Below are 21,895 nucleotides of genomic sequence, written 5' to 3'. Positions count from 1 at the left end.
ATGCTGCTTCAGAGTTCCTTTTCTCGGTCCTTAATTGTTACACATCCTTTTGTCTAATATCTTTGAGTTTACCCAGTGTTGAACCCTCTCTGAGCCCTCCCATTTATCTTCATCCCATTTAAGAGACTTTCTCCATCACATGCTCAGAGGTGGGGCACTGGCATTCCTTGCCTGTCTCCACCCCTCCTGTAGCTCCGACAACTGAATCTCGCTCCTGTGTTGCTTCCTAGCAACTGTCCTCTGGAGAAGGGGCCTCTACATTTGACAGACTAAGCTCTTGGTGCATGCTCTGAGCAGACCCTGAACCTGCTTCCCATTCTCCCATTGGCAGTCTGGAGCTCTCGTCATTTTCCATCCCCAGTTCTCCTTGTTGGGCTATCTTTTCTCACAGGATGGTTGGTCACTACCCCCACCCAGTGGGGGCAACAATGCTTGAACTGCAGACATTCTCTGACCTTGATCTGATACTATCATTTGCTGACATTCCAGAACTGCTTCATTTTCACTGTCTGAACTCCAGTTTCCATCAAATCTATCAACAGCCCTTCTGGCTGCTTTTCCCTGTGCGTGCGCACAACAAAACTAATGGGCAAGGGAAGACCGGAACACAGCATACCTGTTAGTTGTCTGAGTTGTGTTCCCCTAACTGGCCAATCCTCCTCCCAGCACCATATCTCCCTTTACCCAGCACTATGCTAATTGAGGCCCCCCCACCATCTCCCCACTTGGCCCCATAGACACCTTCTCAGCCATGGCCCCAGACATAAGCCCCCAAAGGCAGGAGGTTGTGAGGGACAACCGAAGAGGCACCTTTACCCTTGTGGCAACTCTGGGTGCCATGTGCCATCTCTCCCCTTTGGGGATGTCCTTGCTAGGATGTGGCCTGCCAGTGGTGGCCTGCCATCCAACAGTAGGCCTGCTTTTATGCTGGGGTTGGCTGCTGGAATTGTCAGGCCAGTTGCTGGCTCTCAGCCCTGATGGACTGTGCTGGGGCCATGAGGAAAGCTGGAAGGTGGGGGTGGGGAGGGGGGCAGGGGTTGCAGCACCAGATCTTAAAGTAACACTCAGCAGTCCTGTTTCGCAGTGGTTCCCAAGCCTTCTCATGAGTTCTAGTCCCGGGGTGCAGAGTGCCTCTGATAATCCTCTGATAAAATTACAGAAATGTTAAGTACCTTTGATTTAAAAAAAAAAGAGGTTCTGAATCTAGATCTCATTAAAGCTTGTTGCTAGAATGTAATGTGTTAAATCTTACCAGCCTTCAGAATTTCTTTTTTCTTTTTGTGTGTGTTTTAAAGAAACCTCAAAGGAATGCTGAAAAGAGGTTTGTGTGTACCCTACATGTGCACATGCACGCATGTACTTTGGAGGTTTTGCCTGAATTGTTTTCGTGTTTACTTTACAGTGGCCTTATGTACTCTGCATTAATTCTCCCAGTGTTATATAATATGAGACCTAAATGTTGTGCAGGTTCTTGCCTTGGGCATCATGGGCAATGTATTTTACATGCCATGCTGCTTCTCCAGCCATTTGTGGTTTGTGAAGGGTGATACAGAGTTAATGCAGCTGCATGAAGGCAACAGCAGGGCTCATCAGCTGACTTGGCACAAGGAGATAAGTAGTGGTCCTGTGGGTGCACAATACTCAAGTATAATCCTCTTGAATTCAGAAATTCCTTAAGGAATAGGCTGAGTTTAAAAAAAAAATAAAATAAAAAAACAACAATTAATAGATCTTTAATTTGTTTTTTCTGTGTGCTAACTTCTACTGTTTCTCTACCTTTATTTTCTAGCATTCTCTTTCTTGGCATGGGAATGCATTTAGCTTTGTTATAATTTATATGCTGTTTTGTCTTGCTTGCTTTCAGTTTCTGGCATTCCTAAACCATATAATTCAATATGTATATTGTAGTATTTTGCACACTTTGCATGTTCAACGATAGGTATAATAATCATCTATCAAGCTATGCTGTGCTATGCTATCTTTGGGCGTTTTAGTATTTAAAGATGGCAGAAGCTAGAGGGACAAAACACTGATCTAAGATGGTAAACTTGTGGTTGACTACATCTCTTCTATTGTAACTTTTCTAGAGGGCAGGTTTAGCTATTGAATGAAAAACTAGATAGATGTTTTACCACTAACTGGTAGATCTGGTACCATTGCATCACCAATATATAGGTACAACATGGTTTGGGTGGTATAATTAGCATATAACCATTGAATTTATGTCTTCCATGTCCTGCTATAAAATAGGACACACGTATTAAATTATCACGCAAGACCTGTGTGATAAGTAAGATATCTATAAGTAATTAAGTGTTTCTATGTCCTAGGTTTTAGAACAGCATCATGGCTCACTCAAAGACAAGAGCCAATGATGGAAAAATTACATATCCCCCAGGAGTTAAAGAAATATCTGATAAAATTTCTAAAGAAGAGATGGTTCGGCGATTAAAAGTGAGTGGCCATATATTTATTTGTTTATATATTTCGAAAGTCATTTTGAGCAACAGTGTGTTTTTGTTTATCCTACTTGCTGTCTACACATAAAATAGCATTTTGAGATGAGGGTTGCAGGTGGGTATGGATTGTTGAAGATTTCAGTTGTGTCACACTGTGCTGCCAAGGCTATGTCCATGAATGTAATTTGCCAACTGAACTTTTTTTTGTTGCATGCTGAAAAGATACCATCAAGAATTGTGGTTAGTTTGCTGCAAAAATGGGCAAAGTGTTTTTTATGACTTAGCTTTGTGGACTTTTTGAAAAGTCCTGGGCCTTCCTCCCCTACTTAAGTTTGTGACAGTAATAAGATTCCCGCCCCCCAAAAGAAGAAAAAGAAAGGGGGGAAAACCCAATAAGCCCCCCCCCCAAATCTAGGCATATATGATTTTTCAATATGTTTAAGGTGGGATGGAAGAAGAGATAGAATAGTAGTATGTTCAATCAAGCAAGTTCAATGTGAGCAAATCTCAGTATTTGTTGTGTTTATCCCATTAGCAAATCTTAATCTGAAAACTCTTGGAGGGCTTATGTACCTTGTTGATAGATCTATAAATGCGAATGTTTAACTGAATATTGGAACTGTTCGGAAATAAGCATAGATTTTTAGGGAAGTGATGGATAATTTAAATAATAGGGTATTTCTTAAAACATTTGAATTTTATAAAGCATCTGAATGATTGGTTGTTTGGGTAGCTATTTACAGAATGATCTTGTTTTAAACATTATGGAATGATTGACCTTAACATGGAAATGCAGATTGTGTTAGTGGAAAACCTGGGGAGAGCCATCTCTTTACAATAGCAGATGCTCTCTTCAAAGTAAGACTTGGATAGAATGGCCCATCTCCTTTAAATAAGGAATACTTAAATTAACTAACTGAACGCATTTGTCATCTTAACAGTACTGGTGAAATAATATAGTGTTATCTGAGAAAATTAGGTAATTTGGCTAATAGTTAACAGTTTTTTTGAAAATATCATGTGCTGATAATGCACTCAGCTCTTATAAGTGCAGGTTGTGATATAACCGGAACAGTGCTGTCCAGTCACACAAAAAGTAGTGGCAGGCTTAGAGGGAACTGGTTTGCTGACGGCAGGAAAATAAACCCTAAGTGGGAGAATAACTCCAAAAGAAAACAGCCTAATGAGGACTGGTCATTCTCACTGAACATTGAATACTGGAATGGAAAACTGCTGGGAGGTTCAAAAACAGGAGCGTGTTATATAACATCATTGCCAATTCCACTTGTTCTCACCATAGTACAAGTCCAATGAAATCTACTTTTTGGACAGTTGCAAATGAGGGTATAAAGGATTTATCTTATTTAAATGAACTGGTGGTTCTTGGTTATATCCTTTTACAGAAAAGCTGTTGTGAATTGCTTAGCTTTTTATAGGTAAAGTTTAAAGTATTATTGTGAAATTCATGAAACTCTAACATATTTCATGGCATAAATTCTGATGTAAACCGACCAGAAACACTGTTGTCTTGGTGAAGTACATCAAAGTAAAATGGAAGGGTAATGCCAGTAATGTGTATCCTATTTATTCGAAAAAATATATGCCACTTTATCTGTTAAAGAGTTTTAGGAACCTCCACAAGATGCCTGTCTTATATTCTCAGTACAGAGAAGAAAATCCACTATCCAATTGGTACTGTGTTAGATTCCCATATGTAGTTAGCTAAATCATCAGTTGAGGTTAGTATTGCTAGACTTGTAGGGTTTAATGTAATTATAATCTCTTGATTAGACTTGACTGAAAATTACTCGTGTGAATAACATGGTTGCTGGTGTGATGTGTAGCATTTTTTTTTTGGTACAATATATACAGTCAAATTGTGTTGCTGGTGAATTATAGCATTTTTGATGCTTTTTATAAGATATTGGTTGCCTTGTAACTATAAAAAAATGTGTGAGACATTTAAAGCAAAAAGCTGCTCAGAAAAGTTAATAATTGGTTGTTTTCTTCTAAAACAAACAAAAAAACCCCCTGTGGTTTCTAAATGACATAATGAATCCACCATATAACTGAATATATTTTTGTATTTTGTATTTTGAATTGAGATGAAGACCAGTGTTGGTTTTCTTCAGTAAAAACTGTGGTCTTGTGGCACCTTAAAAATAAACAAGCATAATATTCTTCAGATGCAGATTTATTTTGACTATACATTCTTGAGGACAGAAATTATTTTTGTTGGACATTCCAAGTTTAGTTGCAGTTGGCAAAAATATAGTACAAATATTAATTGATCTATAGCTGAAGATATCATACAAACATGAATGTATGAGCTTTTTAATGAGAACTGACTTTTCCTTTTTTTACTTCAGGAAAATAATAAATATGCACTGATAATTTAAAAGAGAAAACAGATTTCTTTCTGATTACTATGCACTGTCTTATCTAGAGAATGTTGTTTAACTTGGAACTTTATTTTGTCAGATGGTTGTAAAAACCTTCATGGATATGGACCAGGATTCTGAAGAAGAAAAGGAGCTATATCTAAACCTTGCTTTACATCTTGCTTCTGATTTTTTTCTTAAGCATCCTGATAAAGATGTACGCTTACTCGTAGCATGTTGTCTTGCTGATATCTTTAGAATATATGCTCCTGAAGCACCATACACTTCACCAGATAAACTTAAGGTAAGACTATGTGACTTTCTTGAATCTGGCTGAGTAATAATACTATTTTATGTTTACTTCTAAAGAACTAGAAACAAAAAAGTAGCCTGAGTAGCAGTTCCAGTTCTTCATCCAAATTTCTAACCTCATCAGCTGTAGATTCTAAGTGTATAGCAGTGTGGTGCAAAAATAAAACCTCTGCTTGTGTAGGCTATTGACAATAATGCCACAGTTCACTAGATGGTTAGTTTTTCTTAAACTTGCCTAACAGGCAATACTACAAAACAAACCTGAATAAGAAATAACACTCTGCATGCTTTCAGAGTTTTATGTGTGACAGAAACAGTAATGCACTGTATGAATAGTGATATTTTTAGTTGTTTCTTCTAAAAGTAAGCCATTTGATTGGCTGTTTTTCATAGACTGCATGAAGCTGAAAATCACTTGGTCCATGCTGAATTTTAAATAGTTGTGTGTTTCTGTATTATGAAACATTCCAATGTTAGCAAGCAACATCTATAGTTGCAGCTTTTAGCATTATCATCTTGCTCAGTTATGTTGTCTTTAATTTATTCTTTTTCCTGAGACTTGTGGTGCATGATTGAAATAAATAATGTGGTATGGAATGCCATTGTTCACTCTTGTTTTGCCTTCCTTGTAATAATTACGGTTTGGTTTCCTACAAAAACAGCACTTCCAGTAATGAATGAAAATGAGCATCAGTTATAATGGAAAAGCGGGTTTTTAGTCAATTGCAAGAGAGAATTTGGCAGTGTTGCTTATCTTTTTGTCATTCTACCTCAGGCTCATAGTTTGCTTTCTGTTGGAAATTCTCAATTTAGACTTGTGATTTGTATTTTACTGTCAGACACTCTGTCAGTCATGTCTCTTGAAATGGGGTATAGCTGGGAGTATTGGATCTCCAAACATGTTTTATGAATTCTAGCTTATCTGGTTCCTGTGGTCCGTGGTGAAGTCTGGACCACAGAAAGCAAACATGATCTTGAAAGATTATCCACCCCAACACACACATGGAAAAAAGCATCTTTTAAGATAATGCCTATAAAAAGAAAGTATAGTTTTTGCTTCTGAATCACAATATTACAATTTGCAAATATAGACAAATTTCACCAATAGGCTAGTCAACTTTGATTTGGATAATTAAGTGAATAACATTTTAAAAATTAGGCTGCAGCCATCATTATAAATCTAAAATAGATTATCCAGGAAATAAACCTAGAATAAATCTGTTTTGTAAAATTATGAAGACAGTTGGTGGACCCACATGACATGCTAAACCAGACTGCTACAGCCTGGCTTAGAAGCTACCTAGGTGCATCATGAGTAGGATGCACTGTGCTTCTCCTGCCTCCTCCCCTCCCCCATCTCATGGAACACTGTGAAAGCACCAAGGCTCCCCTCTATCCACTGCAGCTTGTCAGTGGGGGTGGATGGTCAGAGACTAGGAACCACTGACAGTCCTTACCACAGCTCACATCCTTGTAAGATGCCACTGCTGGTCCTAGCAGAGGTAACATATTCTCATTGAACTGCAGCCATCAGGTGTCTCAGCAGTGGCACTGGATGGAGGAGCTGAGTTGACCTCCTTAGCTTACTCTGGAGTAGGTCAAACAGAACACACTGTTCCCATCCAGTGTTGCCGCTGGTGAGCACTTGCAGCTCTGGATGGGAGTGAGGGCAAGCCATACTTTGGTGGCAGCAATGCCTGACAGGGGCAGCCACAATTTGCTGGACTGATTTGCTAGTCAGTTGAGCTGGTTGTATCCCAAGTCATGGTGAGATGATGGGAAAACTTCTGAAAGCTACACTGAATTGCTGTTTCGACACTTTGGGAACAGATTTTAGAGGTGCTTGCCCAGTACCTGCTGACTAGAGGTTGGACTTAAGCTTGTTGAGTCATACAGGTTTAGATAACATAGCAATCCCAGGGCTGATTGCTAAACAGTACAACAATCCTTGGCCTGTCAGGGTGGATTGTAAGCCCACCAGCAGTGCTTAACAGGGGCAGTCATGATCAGCTTGGTTGACTTGTGAGTCAGGCAAGCTGATCACGGCTTTTTCTGCCCTATACTGCTGCCACCCTGGGCAACAGCGAGGTGGGGGGAAACTGACAGCCGCCTGAAGTACCTCTTGGCTAGAGGGGCAAAGGGTTATTGCTGTTCTTGCCAAGCAGCTCTATAGTTGTTTGGGCTACCCCTGGACTTGTGATGTTGTCTATGTTGTAGGCTGTGTTCTTCCAAATAAGCATGGTATTCCCAAATTTCTTTTCACAAGACTTTAGTATTGTACATCTCTGAGTTCACCCAGAGTAAAGTGTTGAGTTCTAATGCCTCTCAGTCCATTACTTCTTTTTAGCCCCTCTGCCTGTACATCCCAGCAGGCAGGGTGCTGTGAAACCAAACCCTCCTGCGTTTTTTCTGTTTCTCTGTTACCTGAATTTCCTGCCTATGTTGTCACCTAGCGACTGGCATCACCTCTTCAGGGGGAGGGACCTCCCTGTCAGACAAACTTAATTCTGGCTGTGAGACCAACCTAGTCCCCAACTCTACAGCCTGTTTTGGAATTGGTAGACTGGAACACTCATCAGCCTCGATTATCAACTCCCATGAGATTCCACAATTTTGTCTTTACTGTCTGAACTTGAATTCCCTTCAAAGCTATAGCCTGCTTGTGCATGCTCTGGCATCTTGCCACTGTGGTCACACATGACAGTCTGGGTTTTGATGACATGGCAAGCCCAGGGGTGACTACTAAACCCGAAGCCATGACTTGTTGGGGTAGCCTATAAGCCTCCCTGAATAAACCATCATGTAATCATACATAACAAGCCACCCTCTGCTTATTGGTCAGGGGCATACCATATGATGTGAACTCAGTCCATGGTTTTAAAGAAACTGTCTCTCTATTGATTACTCTGAGGCTGGAGTTGAGCAGATGTAGACTGAAGAGAGGCTTCTGATTTTCTTCCCTGTTACGGTATAGATTTGAGAAGGTAAAACTCCCTGGGGTTGAGCATCATGCTAGGGAAAGTTGTGGACAGAAGGAGAAAAGGAAGACCAAACGTCAAATACATTGACTCCATAAAGGAAGCTACAGCTTGGAATTTACAAGAGCTGAACAGGGCTGTTATAGATTGACATTTTGGAAAGTTTTCATTTGTAGAGTCAACATAAATCAGAGACAACTTGGTAGCATAATAAACTATACCAACAGTGTAGTTTGAATCTCTTAGTGAGCTGAACTTTAGACTTGAGTTTTTTAAGCTTGTTTACATTATGGCTGAAATTTGTTTTTTAAAGCTGCATTGTCCTATATTCTTTCTCTAAGGAAGCTGACTATAAAAACATCTTTCTATTCACCAAATCTGACTGTAGGTTTCTGACTCTTTGAGGTCTGTATCAGAAAAATTGTAACCCTAGGGCAATTTAAATGTGGTAGATTAGTACATATTCAAGTTTTGATTGCTCAGCCTGCTTGCCTGCCTGAAAAGTAAACTATACTTTTCCTCTCCCCAAATTATGCCACTTCTGAAAATCTAGCTGTATTATTTTCACATGTAGCTAAATTTGGGGGAGTGATATATGTTACTATGTAGCTCAGTTTGAACAAAAAAGTAACCACAATGTGCTAAACAAGTCAGGATCCAGCTCACCAATGTTCAAACTTTGCTTTCTGTTGCTTTAATATATGTTTGTTATCCACTTTTCTCTGGGTACTCTGCTATGCAAAAGCCTTTTGCAGTATTCAGGGTTTCACAAGACATCAGCACTTACTTTACTCTTGTTCTGCTTCAGAAACAGGAGAGGGAAAATTAATGTTCTTCTCAGAGGTCTTCAGTGTACATACTTCTGAGCAGAATACAGTTCCACAGCTGTTCTCCTTTCCCTCACTATTCAGACAAAAGGCTTTCAGGCTTTTAGTTAGCTTTTTCCTTCCACCTGTTACTTGAGAAACTTGCTTAGAGCTTCAGAAGAGCACCCACCCTCCCCACATGGTATTGCAGATGATTTGTCCTACCCCTCCTCCCATCCCAGATCACTTAAACAGAACTGGTCAGCACTCAACATCCTTAAAATCAACCCAGACTCTCACCCTAGTGAGAACTTGTCTGATGCCATCTATAGCCACATCTTCTTTAGACATAGGTTAAAAAAATACTAAAGCCTTATTGATGAGCAAGTGGAAGAATAGGTGTCAGTTACATCTGTTAGATTATAGGTATGGCTTGCTCAGTGTAACTATATGATTTTTAGAACGACATAATATCCAAACATTTTGAAGCCATAGTACAACATGGATTTTTAAAGGAAAAATGTAAATGTATTTTAATTTAGGGTTTAGATAACATACTGAAGTTCAGTTCACTTGAAAGGGGTGTGGAATCTACCAGTCTGCTTGCAGCCACTTTGAAGGAAGAGTGGGTATGATGGAGGGAACAGTGGTAGCCCAAGGCTAGCTGTAGCTTATTTTCATGCTTTAATACTGTGTAGAAATGCAGCACTATAAGCTGCAATTCCATTTTCAGATGTTTTCTAATTCTCTTTTAAAAAGTACATTTTTCTCTAGCTTATTGAACTTTAAATGTTGGGCTGGAAGCCTTACCCTAAAGTAAGTGTAGACACTGAGATTACTTCTCCTCTAGTTGAGAAGGCTGCAAAGCTGGGCTGGAGTAGGAAGGTTTGACAAAAGAGAAATAGGCAGGGAAAGAAGACAGAAAGGGAGTGTGAAATCTGTAAAACACTAGTGAGAACCTCTTGGCTATGTGAATGCTTTCATTTTCACACTTTTCTTTCACATATCTATAGTTAGGTATACAGCAAGGACAGAATAATGCAACAGTGTTAAGATATTGAACTTCACATATAACATGAAATTTCTCTAACTACAAGACAAGATTCACAAACTGTCTTAAGCCCATGGTTTAAGATTCCTGTCTGATGCTGATAAAGGATTAGTGAACCAGGTTGGGTTAAGCTATACAAAACATTGGTTTGAAGTAAATTGATTCTGAATTGGTATCTAAGAATTATTAACTCAGAAAGGCTAGTTGAACTCAGAAAGGCTAGGGAACAGAAAACTTTGTTGTTGTTGTTAGTTGTGAAGTCGTGTCTGACCCATCGCGAACCCATGGACAATATTCCTCCAGGCCTTCCTGTCCTCCACCATCCCCCGGAGTCCACTCAAACTCACACCAACTGCTTCAGTGACTCCATCAAGCCACCTCATTCTCTGCCGGCCCCTTCTTTTGCCATCTATTGTTCCCAGCATTAGGCTCTTCTCCAGGGAGTCCTTCCTTCTCATTAGGTGGCCAAAGTATTTGAGTTTCATCTTCGGTATCTGGCCTTCTAAAGAGCAGTCAGGGTTGATCTCCTCTAGCACTGACCAGTTTGATTGCCTTGCAGTCCAAGGGACTCACAGGAGTCTCCGCCAGCACCACAATTCAAAGGCCTCAATTCCTCGGTGCTCAGCCTTCCTTATGGTCCAGCTTTCACAGCCATACATTGCAACTGGGAAAACCATAGCCTTGTCTATACGCACTTTTGTTGGCAAGGTGATGTTTCTGCTTTTTAGTATGCTGTCTAGATTTGCCATTGCTTTCCTCCCCAGGAACAAGCCTCTTTTAATTTCTTGGCTACAATCCCTGTCTGCAGTTATCTTGGAGCCCAGGAAAATAAAATCTGTCACTACCTCCATTTCTTCCCCATCTGTTTGCCAGAAAGTGAGAGGACCGGATGCCATAATCTTAGTTTTCTTAATGTTGAGTTTCAAGCCAACTTTTGCACTCTCTTCCTTCACCCGCATCAAGAGGCTCTTTAGTTCCCCTTTACTTTCTGCCATGAGAGTGCTATCATCTGCATATCTGAGGTTGTTGATATTTCTCCCAGCAATCTTAATTCCAACTGGTGATTCATCTAGCCCCATCTTTCTCATTATGTGCTCTGCATATAAGTTAAATAGGCAGGGCAACAGTATATAGCCTTGCTGAACTCCTTTCTTAGTTTTGAACCAATCAGTGGTTTCGTGTCCAGTTCTCACTGTTGCTTCTTGACCCGCATAAAGGTTTCTCAAGAAACATATAAGATGGTCTGGTACTCCCATCTCTTTAAGAACTTGCCACAGTTTGTTGTGATCCACACAATGAAAGGCTTTAGCATAGTCAATGAAGCAGAAGTAGATGTTTTTCTGGAACTCCCTAGCTTTCTCCATGATCCAGCATATGTTGGCAATTTGATCTCTATTTGATTTGAACTGAAAACTAAGCACTTGTAAAAGCACTTGTTCATAGTCATCCTTTGTGTGTCTCTCTGTTGATATTTAGAGTGCATTTTATTTATGCGGAATCTCATACTTTAGGTAAATTATCACCCAAAATGCCTGATTCTGCCTAATCTTGGAAGCTAAGCAGAGTTGGATCTGGTTGAAATCTGGATGGGTGACTTTAAAAATGTTGTGAACCACCCAGAGCTTTGGATATGGGCAGTATAGAAATGGATGTTGTTGTTGTTGATGCTGATGCTGTTGTTCTGTCTGTAATAAAAGAGGATGTGTGTCTGTACATTATTAGTTCGTCTAAGACTGCAAAACCTAGCTACCCATGAAACCTGGAATGCATGCTAAGGAGTCACTGGGAATGTGCACTTGAAGGTTATTTCGTTTTAAAAACACATCTGAAAGGCAGCCTAGAAATAAATGTAAACATGCCTGCATGGTGGAAGCTGCAGTAGCATCTTCAGTCATTAGGGTAGACTTCCACAATCAGCACAGAGTTTTATAGGCCATGCAATGTGGAAATACAGGTGATTAGTGGGCTGAGAGACAGTTATATGTTGCCCTCTTCAGGCAAATGGAATGGACAGACTGGTCATTCATGGAGCTGTTGGGGTGCTCCATGTCAAGGGGTGTGTATAAGAATGCAACAGGCATGGCTTCACTGGCATGAGCTGAATGCAGCGTCCAACTCTGACAGCTGTGTAAGTTTACTTAAAGGTTTTGCTAAGGGCAATTCTGTCAAACCAGGGTTCTTTGTAGTCTGAAAGTGTTTGATGTTTCTTTGTATATGTCAAAATTAAAAGAAATTACATTTTTTTGCTCTTCCTTTCTATGAGATTGTCCATATTTGTCTTTGTGGAAATTAAATGTTTTCATGAATATGGATTTTCAAAAATATTTGTAGCAATGAGAACATGAAATGATTTTAGTCCAATTAATTTTAGACAAATTGTTTTGAAAGGCTTCTTCCCAACAGTTGGAATTCTTGTCTCCTTTTCCAACAGTTCTTTAATTACTTTCACTTTCCTGATGGAGTACAGGATAGTTTTTCAAGAGATAGTTTCCAGCAAACTCTCTCAAGTGCCTATGCCTTGGGGGAGACAGTTCTCATGTTGACAATAGGAATATAATAATTAATATAAGAAGGGTAGGAACAGATTTCTTCAGTCATTTTGGAGGATGTGAAATTAGTATCCTTCTGAATCTCAAAAATCTATAGTGCTATGTCAAGACAAAAAAGGAGGTTAATGGGTAATAAACATCTTTGAAGTGATGCAGAAGCATATTGTTCCTGTATACCTTGTATTTTTTTATTTATAAATACCTTGTATTTCTAATGTGTCTGCAAATCTGACAGCTTTTATTCACAGCAACCTTGACTATTGCAATCCATGAATTAATTTATCCTTTCTTAACTATGGCTAACCCAGTATATTTCACTCTTAGGGAAATATTCCATTCTACTTGCTTTCTCATTTTTAGTCACTTACATTGTATTGGTCTGTTTTGCACATCGGAATGTACATGGGTGGAGAAATTTGTTTCAGGCAGAAAGCCACCTGGTGGCTGCATCTGGACAATGTTTATTTAAGCAGAATTTTTTGTTAAAGCAGGGATTGTATGCATTGCTTAAGAGAATTATGAGAATGTTCTCATTTGGTTTTCTACAGACTGATCAACACATTGCATTGTTATTCTCATAAGCCATCCTAATTATCCTTGGGTATATATTAAATAAGTTAAAAAGTGTTAATTGAGTGATCATGTTTGAATGTATCAGTGATACCCATGATTTCTTTAACACCTTGTTGCCATCACAGAATTATGTTAGTGCTTATGCAGTCTTATAGCAGTATTAGACACCTTTTCAGCTAAATTAGCTTTCTAAACTACTTCCAAAAAAGAATACAAGGTGAATGTATTACTCCTAGCTTAGTTAATGAGCATTGAAATGACGTTATTAAATTGTCAGACAGGCCACACCTTCCTAGAATGCATACTTGAAATTCCCAGGGCTGTTTTGGTGACCAATAATTATTAACATGATTAGATGACATTTGACTTTTTGAAAAAGATGTACTGATAGTATTTTAAGATACAATAACAGACTTTTAATTTCTGCCTCAACAGCAGTCCTCTTGATTGGTTTCTATTATGGTTGGACAGATGACAATCAATGAGTATTTTAAAATTTATTATGAACTGAAGGTGGCTGCAGCACCTGCTTAACTGTTCAATTAAATTTACAGAACTAAGTTAAATTGAATGGGGGTTAGGCATCATTGCCTTGATTTTTGTTAATGTACTGCTTGATTTGATTCTGATTTGTGTAATTACTTTTTTATGAAATTCTATTCTTTGTCAGATCTAAGTCTGTTAAAGAAACAGATGCTTTTCTAGATTCCTAAACTTGAGAGTAGTGTAATTAAAAATGTTAAGAACAGAAGAAGAGCTGTGCTGGGTCAGACCAGTGGTCAGTTCAGTTTAGCATTCTGTCCACACAGTGGTAAACCAATTGCCTACAAGATCCCACAAGCAGGATATGAATGCAACAACACCCTCCTCCCAAGTTCTCCTGTACATTGGCACACTTCCTCTGATACTGCAGGGAACATATTAATAGACTATTAGCTACTGATAGCTTATTCTGTTAATCTGTCCAACCCACTAATAACCAACTCGGTGGCCATCACTACATCTCATAGTAGTGAAATCCATCGTTTAATTATGCATTGTGCGAAGGAGTATTTCTGTTTATCTGTCCTAAATTCTTTACCAGTCAACTTCATGGGATGGCCCTACATTCTAGTATTATAGGAAAGATAAAAACATGTCTCCCTCTCCACTTTTTCCACATCACATATAATTCTGTTGGCATCTATCATATTTCCCCTTACTTATCTTATTACTAAACAAAATAGTCTCAACTGCTAGAACTATTCTTCACAGGGGAGTTGCTCCAGCCTCTTAGTTCAGTTACTTTTTTCTGCTCTTTTTTCTAGTGTATATCTACTATATCCTTCAGGTGAAATGACCAGAACTGGACATATTATTCTAAGTGCGGTTGCACCCTAGTGGAATATGATACTAGTGTCCATCCCCGCCCCATGCCTAGCATTGAGTTTGCCTTTTTCACAGTAGCTGCACATTGGGTCAACATTTTCATTGCATTGTTTACCAGAACTTCAAGACACTTTTCATGACTTACCATTAGCTCATTCACAACTCAGATCCCATTGGTTTATACTTGAAGTAAGGATTTTTTTTGCCTTAACCTGCATTACTTTATACTTGCCTACATTGAACCTCATTTGCCATTTTGATGCCCATTCTTCCAGTCTGCAAAGATCTTTGGAGCTTCTCACTATCCTTTTTGACACACTAAATCATTTGGTGTCATCAACAAACTTGGCCAGTTCACTTCCCACTCCATATAGCAAATTGTTTATGACTAAGTTGGAAAGCATTGGTCCTTCACTGTTCATGTTCCTCCACTGGGAGAAATTAGCACCAATAAAGACTGACCTTGATGAATGTTCATGTTGCAAAAATGCCATTGTTGCATTTTTCACATATTCATAATTTGTATATGTGTGTGCGGAACTAAAAACATAAGTAGCCTGGTTTTGTGGTATGGATGTAGGTTTATTGTTGTAAGGAGGAAAGAAAAATAATTAGCTTTTCAGAAATGATCAGGGGTTCCTTATATCTAAACCATCTGCAGTCATCTCAGACAATTAGGAATCTACTATTATTTCAAAATAAAATAAAGTGAAAATCAGTGCTGCAAAAATCTGATTAATGTTCCTAACATTTTCTGTCTTTTCATGTGCTTCAGACTTTGATTGTGAGAACAAGAGGTTAGTTAAAACATGTTATGAGTTCACTAGTCCCTAGAGAAATGCTTTTTTTTTCAGTTGAAGTGAATGATTTTACCATTAGTAATTTACTTCACATAACATATTATATACTGTTTCCTTTGTAGGATATATTTATGTTCATAACAAGACAGTTGAAAGGATTGGAAGACACAAAAAGCCCACAGTTCAATAGATATTTTTATTTACTAGAGGTAAGCTTAAACTGTTTACAGTTAATATTTATCTTGCTATAAATGATCAAAGGGTTCACTTATTATAAAACACCAATAGCATTTCATGACAGTCAGAAACATGTTTCTGTTCTCCTGTGTCTGTGCATCAGTCTTTGTCTCCTTTGTTTTACTTCTTTTAATTAAGAGGCACTTAACTTTAGTTTTGTCTTCTCCTCCTATACAGAACATTGCATGGGTCAAATCTTACAACATATGCTTTGAATTAGAGGATAGCAATGAAATATTTACACAACTTTACAGAACATTGTTTTCTGTAATCAAGTGAGTATGTTATCTTTAAATCTACATTTGAAGGTTTATCCACATTTTTATGAAGATAGGGCTGAACACTCCCCCATCTGATTATTAGGGATCAGCATCTCTTTAAAGTGTCCAGCTGCCTAATAATCCCATATATTTGGTTAAAGGAAAAATGATTTGTGTTAGATTAGTGTGTATAGGATTGCAGTCTAATCACCAAGAATGCAGATGTTTAGTTTTTTATGGAAATTATTGAATGTTTTAGTTTAAATAGTCTTGCATACAGAGAAGCACATTCATAGAATCCTTGAAATCATAGTTGACAGTGTTATGTTGTTCATAAAAAATCATGAAAAGTGTCAAACAAGTTCGTTCTCCACATTTACATTCTAGCCTAGTTTCCTTGACTTCACCTCTGCCACTTTTCTTTATGCATCCCCTATGTTTAAGGGCACATATTTAAGCCTTTGACCTTATTTATTTATTAAAAACATTTCTATGCCGCCCCCATCGCAACAAAGCCTCAGGACGGCTCACAAAGGATACATAAATACATAAATAATAACAATATAACAATTTTTAAAAAATTGTTTAAAAACCCCCGGTGCATTTTCAGCTAAAAATTTAAAATCCTATTAATTCAAATAATTTAACAATTAAAATAAGTTTTAAATAAAAAGGTCTTAGCCTGGTGCTGAAAAACAAATAACGATGGCGCCAGGCAGAGCTCTCTGGGGAGCGCATTCCATAGATGGGGTGCCAGCGCAGAGAAAGCCCTCCTCCGGGTACTCATCCTCCTAATATTCACAGAGAGTTCCCGAAGAAGGGCATCTGTTGCTGATCTCAAGGGGTGGGAGGGCATATATGGGCGCAAGCGTTCCTTTAGATATCCAGGTCCCAAGCCATTTAGGGCTTTATAGGTCATAACCAACAACTTGAATTGGGCCCGGACTTCAATCGGGAGCCAGTGGAGCTGATGGAGAACTCTAATTGTAGAGTTGTGAAAAATAAAATCTGCACTGATTTTATATTGAGACAGAGCATTAGAGAATGACAGTTCCAAAGAACTGAGACATACTCCTCCAAAAACCATTTTTATGTATTTCTAAAGTTTTCTTAGATGCCCTACAGTTAAAACCTCTCTGGGTAGCATACAGTAAACATGAAAAAAATAGAAGCCAAAATCCATATTGAAACTAATACAGTACAGCAGCATAGCTAGAAACAGACATAACAGGAATTCCTGAAAACCGTTTTGTTTGGTCAGGCATTTTAAAGCAAACTTTTCAATTGTTTTTACATTTTTTTTACATTTAGGTTTGTGTGTTTCGTCTGGTAGAAATAATTCCTCAAATTTTTGTTGTTTAGATTTTCTGTGTTTTTATTATTATTTTTTCCTCTTGTGAGGAACCCAAGGCAGCTTACAAAACTCTGTTTTATCCTCACAGCACAACCCAGTTACGTAGGTTGAACTTAGAGTGAGTGAGTTGTCTGAAGTCACCCAGTGAGCTTCATGGCCAAATGGGGACTAGAACCTGGATCTCCCAGGTCCTCAATTCAACACTAAATACAATGCCACACTGGATTTCAGTATAATACATTTTTTATAAATATATAAACAAACAAACAAACATATAAATGACATTGAGTTGCTGAGCTGAAAAGCTGTTCCTCTTAATTTCAGCAATGGTCATAACCAAAAGGTTCATATGCACATGGTAGATTTGATGAGCTCTATCATTTGTGAAGGTGATACAGTGTCTCAGGAGCTTTTGGATACAGTTTTAGTTAACCTGGTACCTGCACACAAGGTAAGCATTAATGTTTTTTAAAAATTCAAAACATTGTATTAAATGTTAAATGAGGTATGCATTTGGCAATGTTATATTTAAAATACATTTTATACATGATTTTATAACCCAGGGTTTGGTTCTCAGTTAAAATTGTGATGCTAGTTAAGATTACTATCCTCTACCCCTACTACTCGGAGAAATATCAGCTATCTAAGGTAAGAAGCAGAGGAACTTTCAGCTCAATGTTTTCCTGAATTTAATACAGGCTATCACTGGGCTATGCCCTCTTCTGTATTAAGAAGCAGCCCTTCATTTCTAAAAGATGTAAAAACAGCTGGGTCACTTCTGTGGCAGTGGTTGAAAGAGTGGGGAGAAGAAGGAAGGAAAACCAACTGTGCAGAGTAGGAGTTGGATGGCCATCCTTCAAAATAATAATTTGTAAGGCATTAGACAAAGCTGTATTTTTATCTGTATGCAGCACATATTACAGTGGTACCTTGGCTCATGAACACCTTGGCTCACGAATGCCTTGGGTCATGAACAAAAATTTAATGAAAATGTTGACTTGGGTCACGAACTCCCGCTTTGGGTGGCGACCAAGATCGCAGCTGTCTCCCCACCCCCCCCACCCCGAGTGGGAAGGTGGCCATGATCGCAGTCGCTTTTGTGCAAGGAACATGTGTGATCACGGCTGTGCTGTGTCACGCCCATCTTTCCTGCAGGAGCGTGCCTGTGATCACGTACGTCTTCCCTGCACAAACGCAACTGCGATCCTGGCCATCTCCCCACTCGGGGTGGGGTGGGGGGAGAGATGGCCACGATCATGCTGGTTCGGGGGTGGGGGGAGATGGCCGAGATTGCGCCCACCTTTCCTGCAGGAGCACATCCATGCCAGGATTTCTTTGAGAAGCACCACCCCAACATAAATGTAATGAACAGAGTGTTGAATCTGATGAACAATAATGTGGTCTCTCATTTCCAGAGGGTTATGCAGCGCAGGAAAAAACAAGTGACTGTAGACAGATTTTTCACCAAAATTGACCCTGCAGCTAAGAGACACAGAAGAAAGGAAACCCCTGAAAGAGATCTCCCCAATGTCCTTATGAAGGGGGACTCTCCCACAAAACAATTATCTCCCCCCCCACACCTAAGTTATTGTTCTCCATTGTACTGTACAGTACTTTGTTATTTTGTTGTTCTTTGTCACTTGTTTCAAAATTTCTGATTAAAAAAATAGTTACAGAACAGATAAACCTCATTTACATTGAACCTTATGGGGAAATTTGCCTTGGGTCACAACCAAAAACTGGCTCACAACCACATTTGGAGGGGCCAGAACAGATTAACCTTATTTACATTGAATCTTGTTGGGAAATTTGACTTGGGTCACAACCAATTTGGGTCACAACCAGTGTCATGGAACGGATTAAGTTCATGAGCCAAGGTACCACTGTATAAGGAAAGCTGGACTAGGATCAAAGGAAGGAGTGAAAATTGGTGCAAGAGACATTAATAATTTAAGATGTGCAGATGATACCATTTTACTGGCAGAAAGCAGCAATGACTTGAGATGACCTTTGATGAAAGTACAAGAAGAAAGTGCAAAAGCAGGACTGTAACTGAATATTAAGAAAACAAAAATCATGACTGCAGAAACATTACATAATGTTGCTGTCAACAATGAAGAAATCAGAATTGAGAAAGATTTTGTATACCTTGGCACCATCATAAATTCAAAGAAAGCCTGCAGCTAAGAAATTTGAAAAAGACTGAGACTTGAAAGGGAAGCAGTAAAGAAACTAGAAAAGGAAATTTCAAATTTAAGGATGTTTTACTGGAGATCAAGACCAGGATCATTCACAACATTGTATTCCTGAGCAGTATGTATGGGTGTGAAAGCTGGAAAATGAAGAAAGCTGACAAGAAGAAAATTGATGCATTTGAAACATGGTGTCGGACAAAAACTTTGCAAAGACAAAGTGGATCAAATCAAACCAGACCTTTCCCTGGAAGCAAAAATGAGAAAACTGAGGCACCTCATGAGAAGGCAAAACTCACTGTAGAAGACAATCATACTATGAAAGACCGAAGAAGACAAGGAAGGCCAGATCATATGGATCAAATCCAAAAAGGAAGCCACAGTGTTGAATTTTGAACAGCTAATCAGGGATGCTATGAGTAGCACATTTTGGAGGGTTGCAGTACGTGGGAGCCTTGTTGTACATTTTGTTTAGATTTTATTAGTGGCCTTTGTTCTTCCAATATTTGTAGTATGTACTTCATGACTTGGCTGTGTATATACAGTTTCATGTTAGTTTTTGCAAGCTGCAGATGGACTTCTGCAAAGCTTCTTCTGATATTATGGATGCAAGGAGCTGCTACAATTTAGAAGACACTAGAAATACGCGTACATCAGATTCAGCCACTGATAATCCCAAGATTGAATGATTGTAATGTGTTCTGTGGACTAACCTCGGGCAAAATGCAGCACAAGGCTGCTAACTGGGGATGCTAAAAGAACTCTGGCTGCCAGGGGTCTAAACAATTTGGGACAAGGATCCCTCTGTGTCCCTTCCTGTTTGTTCTCTCCAATCATCTAAGGAAACACTTCTGAGGATACTCCATGCTCCTGAGATCTGTAGCACTAATAGCGGAATACTTAGAGTTCCAGCTATCACCCCTAGAATGATAAAGCATTAGACAGGCCCCTATAGTTTTGATGTACAGTGGTTGTGTTCTGTAGCACGCAGTAGAGAGTGCAGTTTTACAGCATTTTTACTATTTTGTTCTTTTATTATTATACTGGATGTTTTGATGATCTGTTTTATGTTTCTGCTTTGATACCTCTGTAGGAAGCATATACATTTTAATAGGGATAATGATAATTTACATTAGTTTTATTTGGCAACATTGGGTTGGAACTAGATTTAGGCACATTCAACTAGGCTGGTTCACGTGAACTTCCCTTCCTCACAGCTGTTCCTCCTGAAAAATCTGATGGAGGTATCTTTTGTGAGGAAAGCAGTTTCATCAATGGAAGGTAGATGCTGAATCCAAGCTATTACATCTTAGAATTTTCATAAAAATATTTTCTATTTAGCCCTATTAGGGTCTAGCTGTTGTACAAAAATAGTTTGAAACTGAATTTAATAAGACTTTTCACAAGATACATTAAGTTAATTCACAATTTAAATCACAAAGAAAAAGACTGATTTAAATAATGTGTCCTATTTTGATCTTCTTGTTTCATGTTCAAGAATACCTACTAACGTTGCTATAACAACTAAATATTGGCTTGCAATTAAATACAACTATGCAACCTAATAATCTCTGGACATGCAGCCCATGCACTCTGCCGAATTATGTGTATTTGGAGATGAGACAAATTTCTGTTAGGTTCTATCTGTACATATGCAATGAAACTATGTAAGCCCACATTCTCTGAAATCTAAAGCAAGTTTTTATTTAGCTCTAAGTATCCACAGCCTTCCCATAAGCAAGGTCTGGTAGTTATTGTGCGAAATGGCATTTCTCAATGAGGTGGTAAGTAAATGACTATGCTGTTAGGTTATTTAATTTTAGAATTAAATTTGAAGTCAAGTACTTTGTAGAACTTAGGAAGGAGGGGAAGCGTGAAATAGGAATAAATGATTGTTCATATGGGATCGCTAGATGATCCTGGGTCCTCACACTTATGAAAAGTCCCTGGATCCAACAGGATGCTTAAAATAATAAATAAAATGTATAAGTTATTTTTTGTCTATGATGTTTTAGCCACAGAAGTCAGATATTTTACTCCATTTAAAAATATAAATACAAAAGCAGTGTTTAAATAAATCTGCTTAATAGAAGGTCATTTTTAAAGATTATAACTTTTACCTCATAGTGGCTTTGTCTTAGCAAAAAGCCTTCTACACATTTTAAGTAGTGTACCTAATTTTAATGGATCTTTCCTATCTGCTGCTATCTTCTTTGTCGAATATAATTCTGTTTCCAACTCTCAGATGCAGGTTTTTAGGGGAGATGGGACTTCAGTTGGTTAAAGTAATAGGCAAAAATTATGTGCACTAATATAGTTTAATATCAGTTAAATTGCTAGATTGTGAGATGGAAGGCAACAGAAACCAAAGTTTATATATGTCTTCTTAGAAGTAAGTTCCATTGAGTTCAGATAAATATATGTGGGATTACTACCTGAATCATGCCCTCTGTTTGAGCTTTGAAAGTTGAACTCAGTATTGACAAGTAATGTGTATTGTTGTTTTTCTATATTATGCTGTAGTATTTTTGCAATATTTGTAGCTTTAGTATTGTAAGCACTATTTATCAATCCT

At 38.5% G+C, this 21,895-nt stretch overlaps 1 protein-coding gene across 3 annotated transcripts in view; it reads left to right on the top strand.

Moving 5' to 3' along the window:
- Positions 1-21,895, top strand: part of PDS5B (PDS5 cohesin associated factor B) — a 114,979-nt gene that overhangs the window by 31,428 nt on the left and 61,656 nt on the right. For all 3 annotated transcript variants that reach the window (XM_044441621.1, XM_044441622.1, XM_044441623.1), the window contains exons 2-6: positions 2,331-2,454; positions 4,941-5,144; positions 15,400-15,486; positions 15,692-15,789; positions 17,453-17,579. In XM_044441621.1, the coding sequence (XP_044297556.1) occupies positions 2,347-2,454; positions 4,941-5,144; positions 15,400-15,486; positions 15,692-15,789; positions 17,453-17,579 (624 nt within the window). In that variant the 5' untranslated portion in view covers positions 2,331-2,346. The remainder of the gene's footprint in view (positions 1-2,330; positions 2,455-4,940; positions 5,145-15,399; positions 15,487-15,691; positions 15,790-17,452; positions 17,580-21,895) is intronic.

The sequence above is a fragment of the Varanus komodoensis genome, unplaced genomic scaffold (genome assembly GCF_004798865.1).
Source record: "Varanus komodoensis strain SLA01 unplaced genomic scaffold, ASM479886v1 scaffold4, whole genome shotgun sequence".
Taxonomy (NCBI): domain Eukaryota; kingdom Metazoa; phylum Chordata; class Lepidosauria; order Squamata; family Varanidae; genus Varanus; species Varanus komodoensis.
Note: the sequence above shows the minus strand (reverse complement) of the source record. Positions and strands in the feature narration are given on the sequence as shown.